Here is a 7,643-nt window from a genome sequence, read left to right on the forward strand (position 1 = left end):
AAATTCAAAATAAGATATGTGCAGTGTGCATAAGAATTTGTTCATAGCTTTTTTTTTTTTGAACTATAGTCCGGCCCTCCAACGGGTCTGAGGGACAGTGAACTGGCCCCTGTTAAAAAAGTTTGAGGACCCCTGGTCTAGAGAAACACATACAGTGATGCTCAGATCTGTATAAGAAAGAGCTTTTTAGCAAGAAGTAATTAAGACGGCATCCCAGCACAGACATGCTGGCCATGGTCATTCTTCAAGGTCCGTGGTCCATGAGGTCCATGGTCCGTGGTCCATGAGCCACTTCCACCAGCTCACTCTGTCTGTTGCGCCTGCCCCATTGTAAACCTCTCCTCTGTTCTAGAGCCTCTTGGTGCCCACCTGGACCAGGCATCTCTTCCAACCTGCTCTCTGAGGGAACTGTGGGTTCCCCGGTCATACCGGTGAGAGTGGCCAGAGTTTCTCCCAGGCCCTTGGGGCTGATGACAGGCAGACAGTGAGACAGAGCTGCCAGCTCTTCATGCTTCGGTGAACACTCTTGTCCTGCCAAATCTGTTCTCTGAGAAGTGGAGGTGGGGCAGGGCCTGGCTGGGCAGGGCCGGGAGGGGCATGGTAGTGGGGCATAGAGTTTGTTGACCAGGAGAGAGAAAGAGCTGCTGATGGAGTCATGCTAGGGCAGGCCCCAATCAGGGTGGCTCTGCTGTCGCTCAGAGCACAAATGCTAGGCTCCCCGAGTGGCCTCTCAACTCCAGACTCTTCCTCTGAGTTGCATGTCCCTCTCATTTCAAGGAACTGCGGCCTGGGTGGAGGGGGAGCTTCCTCCAGTGGTGCTTAGAACCCCAGGTCCTGTCTTCTGCCCTGAGGCTGCCAGAGGACCGGCCTGAGAGTCTAGCAGAGACAAGAGAGCCAGCGTAGCTCAAGCAAATGTGAACCCACCCTAAGTGGGAGAGCAGAGTGTGGAGCTGCGTGTGCAGGGGCAGAGAGAAATGGGCCGCTGCCATGGGTTCCTGGACACAACTGGGTGATTTAGTCAGTTGGTTTGTTGAGAAAGGCCTTGTAGATGGGAAGTAGCATGTGCAAGAACGCTCAGTGGTGGGTCCCCACAGCAGGCCGGAACCCAGACAGTAGATTCGGAAGACACCTGGTCGAAGGATTTTACCTGTCGGCAGTGATGGCAAGAACCACTGGGTAGCAGCACTTGGCCCTGAGGGGGTAGGAGGCCAGACAGGGTGAGATGCTGCCATGGGTGTGTGAGCCTAGGGGTAGGGACACGTGAGGGGGCTGGTGGTGCCAGCATGTGCATGTCCCCGAGCCAGCTCCCCAGGCTCTCTGTTCACGTAACATAGCCAGGTGGCTGCTCCCCAAGGCTCGGGCCTGTGGCTGGAGGCTCCCTCTCTGGCACATGTTCGTCTCTGCTCCTTCCCCAGGCAGGGCAAGCAGGCCCTTCCCTGTCCTTTCTTCCTTTACCTGATTTTTCACTCTGGCTTCACCTCAGGGTGACACCAGCTCCTCTGGGGCTCTCACTGACTCTGCAGGCCCCCAGGTATCCTCTGCGAGCAGCCCCCACCACTCACCTTTCTCCGCACCCCATCTGCAGGCCTTTGGCTGCCTCTTCTCCTTTCTCACACATCCGTGGGTGGTCCTGCACCGTGGGCTGCTGGCATGCCAGGAGAACACGGCCTAGGACCTGGCACTGGGTTCTCAGGACCCCAGCTCATGGGACCCATCAGGAGACTGTGTCTAGAGGTCCTTCTCCCCTTTCCAACAAGAGCAAACCTGCTATGTACTTAGATAGACACCCGCCCTAGGCCAGATTTGAGGGGTAAACACCCCCATGAGCCCCAGTCTTGAAGGTGTGTGCCTCTCAACCTTGAACACGCCTTTGCTGTGTCCAGAGCGTCAATCTAGTCAGTGCCTGACACCCTGGTTTCTTTAGTTTTATGCTGGAGAGCTTTGTCCAAAGTCACCTCCTGGGAGCAGCCTTCCAGCACTGCCTAGCCCTGCTGTCACCTCACCCTGCCCTCCTCCAGGCCCCGCCACTCTGTCTGGGCTGGACATGAATGCATCCAGGTGGAATCTATTGATCTTTTGAAGTGTGCTCTTCAGGGGGTTTTAATACATGTAACTAACATGCAAATCAAGACCTGAAACATTTAAAATGTAATGATTTTCTGTTTGTAATAGTGCTTGGGGTTGTTGTTGTTTTGTTGTTTTTTGAATGGTACTTAATGCTAAAATGTATATAGAAGTTCAAAGAAAAAAAGTAAAACTTCCCTGGGACCCCAGCCCCAGGGATGGGTCCGCCTCCTACACCTGTCTTGCACTGGCACGGAGAGGTGGTAACAGGAGGCACATGGGTGCTCAGGCGCACGCCTGGCTTCCAGCCCCAGCCGACACCATTTTCCTAGCCATGGCACCTTGGGCAAGCCACTTTTCCTGGCCCTGCAGGCTCTTCTGTCGTTGAGGCGAGGGCTCAGGGAAGGCCTGGTGTGGTGACCGGTGGGAGCTTGGCTTCCACAAGTTGCCTTCTGCCCTACGGATGTGATGACTCAGGGCCTTCCTAAAGGCCGTGCGAAGAGCCCAGGGTCTGTTCATTCCATTTTCTACCACCGTTTGCGAAGCCCCTTGGATGTGTTTACCTGCATCCTGAGCGAAGTGTTTCCACGTGATTTCCAGCCTGTTTGTGTTGTTCCCGTGGGCCTTCCTGAAGCCTGCCTCACCCCTGGGTTCCCAATCTCTTCTCGTATTGCTCCTTTGCGCCTGCCACCGCCTCTTCTGCCCTGGGAGGCTGAGACCTGGACTGGGATTAGATGATTGGATGGGCCCTGCCCTAGGTCTCCTCCAATTCCTTGGACAGCTTCATCTTGCCAACAGAGGCCGTCCAGCCTAGCCTGGTCCCTAATATGTGCCTTGAATTTGCATTTAGGAGCTGGACATGTCGCCCGGGGACCCCAAGTGGCTGGACGTGATTGAGCGTGACCTGCACCGGCAATTTCCTTTCCACGAGATGTTTGTGTCCCGGGGAGGCCATGGGTGAGCAGGCTGGGCCTTGTGGACAGAATGGGGGGAGGAGGTGTTCTCGTGGACCAAGAAACAGGGTGCCCCAAACTCCACCATTGTTGGTGTCACACGTGTGGTTTGTGTCTAAGGCCCTCTTAGCTCTCCTCTTCCCTCCAGAGAAACTGGCATGTTTCCTCTCTGAGGGCTTCTGCTCGCCCACCTAGCCCTCTCTCTTCTGGGAGCAGGCTTGGGTCGCAGAGAAAGAATTAGAGTTTGGCTGGAGAGCTGGGTGCTGTGTGGGAGGGGAGCGATGAGGGGGGCAAGAGGACCAAGATAGACAACTGGGACAAGGCTAGCCCAGAGCTGGCAAGGCCAGGCCTGGCCAAGAGGCCACACTGCACACAAGGGGCCTGTACTTTCAGTGCCCCCACACCACCCCTTCTGGCCAAGTGAGAGTCTGTGCTGCAGAGGAGACAGACCCTCTTAGGAACCACAGGCAGGGATACATGCACCTTGAGATGCTTTCTCCCTTCACTCCCGAGACCCTGGCCAGGGCAGTGCTTGTAGTCACTTGTGTGGTTTGTGTCTAAGGGGGTCACACCTGCACTGTGCCCTGTTCCCTCTCTCCCCAGCCAGCAGGACCTATTCCGGGTGCTGAAGGCCTACACGTTGCACCGGCCTGAAGAGGGCTACTGCCAGGCCCAGGCGCCCATTGCAGCCGTTCTGCTCATGCACATGCCTGCAGAGGTAGTGCCAGACCTGGGTCTGGACATGGGGGGCAGGCAGGGTGAGCCACCAGCATCAGGGCCTCATGTGCCCATGTCACCCACAGCAAGCCTTCTGGTGCCTGGTGCAGATCTGTGAGAAGTACCTGCCTGGCTACTACAGCGAGAAGCTGGTGAGTCCAGCGGCTCCATCTGGGCTGCCCGAGCACCAAGGCCCTTCCGGCCCGCAGGCCTTGGCGTGGGTACTTCCTCTGCCTGGAACTCTCTTCCCGCTCCTCCAGCTCCTTCCCCTCAGCGCCAGCTCTCAGGAAGCTGTCCTTGACCCCTGGCATGAGGCCCTCCCACATGTTCCCTCAACCTTTGCCTTTATTCCCTTTTCTGCTGTGTTCAGGACTTTTGGCCCCATCCTCTTGAGCCTCAAGCCCCTTTGCTCATGTGACTCATGTGTGTCTGCCCTGTGTGGGGGACTGGGGTGTTGGCAGGGTATCCCCTGCATCTCACAGAGGGTTGGCCCCCAGCAAACTCCAGAGGAGGAAAGCCAGCCTGCCTGCCCGCTGGGTGGGGGAGCCTGGGGTGGTCCTGCTCATGAGCATGGCCTCTGCCCGCAGGAGGCCATCCAGCTGGATGGGGAGATCCTTTTCTCGCTGCTGCAGAAGGTGTCCCCCGTGGCCCACAAGCACCTCAGCCGGCAGAAGATCGACCCGCTGCTCTACATGACTGAGTGGTTTATGTGCGCCTTTGCCCGCACCCTGCCCTGGAGCTCTGTGCTGCGCGTCTGGGACATGTTCTTCTGTGAAGGTGCTGAGCCGGGGCTGGGGGGTGGATATCGCCCCAGCCCACACACAGGACCCGTTTCCAGAGGGACCCTCTAAGGGCCCCACCGCCCTCCCCCTTGCAGGTGTCAAAATCATCTTCCGGGTGGGGCTGGTACTGCTGAAGCATGCGCTGGGTTCCCCTGAGAAGCTGAAGGCCTGCCAGGGCCAGTACGAAACTATCGAGCGGCTGCGGAGCCTCAGCCCCAAGATCACGCGGGAGGCCTTCTTGGTCCAGGAGGTGCGAAGCAGCCCCTGCCCTTTGCCACCCACCATCAGCCTTTCGGAGAGGCCTGGGAACCGGTTGGCCCCAGGATGGTGTGGGTGGATATCCTCTTCTGTCCAAACAAAGCTCTTCCAAATGAGGAGGAAACCACTGCCCATAAGGCCTCCTCTGCCTCCTTGCCTCCCATCCCGGCACCATATGAGTTTTCCTCTGTGACTTTGTTTCTACTTGGTTACCAGTGGCAGCTCTCTGAGTTAAGGCCAGGGCCAGGCCCGGGCAGGGCTGGCCTCGTTGGATAAAGCAACCAAGCAGCAAGCAGCACGTTGCTCAAACTAGCAGTCACAGCCTTGGGGTGACCCCATCTTCCACCCAAGGGACTGGGGGTCACAAAGGGATGGTGGATCTTGCCTCAGTGGCCAGCTGCCCTGACCAGGGATGGGCCCCTGTGGGTCACCCTTCACCTCCCTACCTGCCGTTCAGATTCAGTGCTTGTGCCCGTCTTCTCTGAAGCGCACAACTCTGGTCCTTAGGACCACTGTAGGGAACAGACCACCCATCCTTCCTGGCCAGGGAGGGAGGATGTTGTTGGAGGTGGGTAACCCGCTCCCCATGCCCACCTGCCCCTTGCCGCCCTACAGGTGGTGGAGCTGCCTGTGACAGAGCGCCAGATTGAGCGAGAGCATCTGATTCAGCTGCGGCGCTGGCAGGAAACGAGGGGCAAGCTGCAGTGCTCCTCGCCCCGGCTGCACGGTGCCAAGGCCATCTTGGAGGCTGAGCCTGGCCCCCGGCTGGCCCTGCAGCCATCACCGTCCATTCGCCTGCCCTCCGACGCCCCGCTCCCTGGCTCCAAAGCCAAGTCCAAGCCTCCCAAACAGTCGCAAAAGAAGGAGCAGCAGAAGCAGGCGGCAAAGGCAAGCCAGCAACTGGACCAGTCCCCAGCCCCAACTGAGGTGGCCACTGCTGCGGGAGATGCATGCCCACCACGGGACATACCCCCAAAGGACCCAGCCCTCCAGGACTCAGTCCACCACCGCTCCCAGGAGAGTCTGACGTCCCAGGAGAGTGAGGATACCTACTTGTAACCCCGGCAGCTCAGGCTCCGGGCGGGGTCTCTCCACACCTCCGTGGTTCACAGACAGACACTCCAGGGCTGACCCCCTCTCAGGGCTGGGTGCCGGCTGGACGGGCCTTCACAGAATCTGCCTGAGGTTCCTTATTTATTTTCTCCAGAGTGGCGCGCAGGCTGGCACTAGGGCAGGCAGCACTGCGGACCTCCAGCGGGGTGATGCTCCCCAGGGCTGGGGCACTTTTGGGAGGAGAGGGTGGGGTGAAGGGTGGGGGGTTCTCTTTGTGTAATATAACGTGGTTTTGTACATAAATAAACAGCCTTGTGTAGAGTGCAGGTGTTCAGCTAGGGGCCGGAACGGAGTGCCACCCGGGGCCCAGCATCTCTTTTCCATGCCCTGCAGAGCCCCCAGCCCAGCACCAGAGCCTCTCTGAGGACATGTGCAGAAGGGGGCGCCACCAGGCAGGAACCTGGGGTGGGCAGAGCTGGGCCTCTTCCCAGGCCTTGGTCCCAAGGTGGGGGCCTCAGGGTCTTTCCCCTCCAGACCCAGCCTGGATGTCACATCAGCAATGGTTCATTAATGTCCTCACACTTAGTCCAGGCCACTGTCTAAGTCAGGGCCCAGGGGAGAAGGCTGCAGCCTTGAGAGGTGCTGCCTCCCACTGACTGAGCACACTGGCCTGCCTGCTCACCCTTATCCTGACCTGTTATCCCCAGTTTACATATGGGGAAGCAGAGGCACTGAGGATAATGGAACCTTTTGGAGAAGGAACCGCATTTGCACCCTCAGCTGCCTTTCTTAGGCTGGGGCCCCAGGCCTATCTGAGGACCATTGAGGGCCTGCAGGCTTGGCGATCACAACCTGGTGAGGGCGAGGACAGGGTGTCCCGGGCAGAGGCCTCCCCCTTCTGCTGAGGAAGCAGCTTTTCCAGTCAAACAATAGCCGCTGTTCCTGGCAGGGGACCAAGCTGGGCCTGGTGGGGGTGGGGGAGCCTCCCAGGGAGCTTGCAGGCAGGGACCTGGGATGGCTTGTCCTGGTCCGGTCAGGGATACTGAGACCTAGGGAGCCTATTGGCAGTCCCCGCTTCCTGCCTCACCCCTGTGATATCCCACCCTGTCTGTACCTGCATTGATGAGGAAAGCCAACTTTTGAGCAGCACCCAGTCCCCAGCCCTCCAGGGGCCTGCAGAGGTGTGGCAGCATGTGGGGAGTCTGGTCTTTGCTCCAATTTGCCCACAGGGAGGCTCTGGAGGTGGCAGGAGGCCTGTTTCCCTTCTTGGTTCCTGTCTAGGAGGATTCTCCAGATTGCTGGCTGAGATCTGCAGTCAGAGGATGTGCAGCCCAGGCCCGCTGAGGCTGCTGAAGCCTCCTCCGTTTGGGGGTCTCAGACCTGGGAAGGCTAGGGCAGGACCCAGTCTTAAACTTGAAATGAGCTCAAGTTGGCCCTCCCAACCCTCAGGTCTGTGGTGGCTGCTATTTCTGGGGGCCTCCTTGGGCCTGTGCTCAGGCCACCTGGGTTTTGCCAGCCTGTAGGCTTTAGTACCCAGTCAGCTTTAGGCGGCCCCAGTGGCATAGTTGATAATCCAAGGTCAGCAGTTTAAGAAGACAAAGATGAGGCTTTCTACCTCGCAAAGAGTTCGCCTAAGAAACCACAGGGACTCGAAAATCCTGAGCTTTGAGCTTTGGGCACGCTATAGATTTTCAAAGGGCTAAGTGCTGCTCTTGGGACGCTTGCCCTAACTTGCCCCAGGGAAGGGTGGGGGTTAGCTCGCTGGTTCCCGCTGAGCCCCAATTTGACCCGGGGCCCTTCCGAACGTCTTGACCGC

The 7,643-nt window shown here is 58.4% G+C and overlaps 1 protein-coding gene across 1 annotated transcript in view; it reads left to right on the forward strand.

The window, feature by feature from the left end:
• TBC1D10A (TBC1 domain family member 10A) overlaps nt 1-6,073 on the forward strand; it is a 38,125-nt gene extending 32,052 nt beyond the window's left edge. The window contains exons 4-9 of the mRNA XM_075534081.1: nt 2,915-3,021; nt 3,621-3,735; nt 3,821-3,886; nt 4,322-4,511; nt 4,612-4,766; nt 5,390-6,073. Of these exons, the coding sequence (XP_075390196.1) occupies nt 2,915-3,021; nt 3,621-3,735; nt 3,821-3,886; nt 4,322-4,511; nt 4,612-4,766; nt 5,390-5,833 (1,077 nt within the window). The 3' untranslated portion in view covers nt 5,834-6,073. The remainder of the gene's footprint in view (nt 1-2,914; nt 3,022-3,620; nt 3,736-3,820; nt 3,887-4,321; nt 4,512-4,611; nt 4,767-5,389) is intronic.
• Nucleotides 6,074-7,643: the final 1,570 nt, after the last annotated feature.

The sequence above is a fragment of the Tenrec ecaudatus genome, chromosome 16 (assembly GCF_050624435.1).
Source record: "Tenrec ecaudatus isolate mTenEca1 chromosome 16, mTenEca1.hap1, whole genome shotgun sequence".
Taxonomy (NCBI): Eukaryota; Metazoa; Chordata; class Mammalia; order Afrosoricida; family Tenrecidae; genus Tenrec; species Tenrec ecaudatus.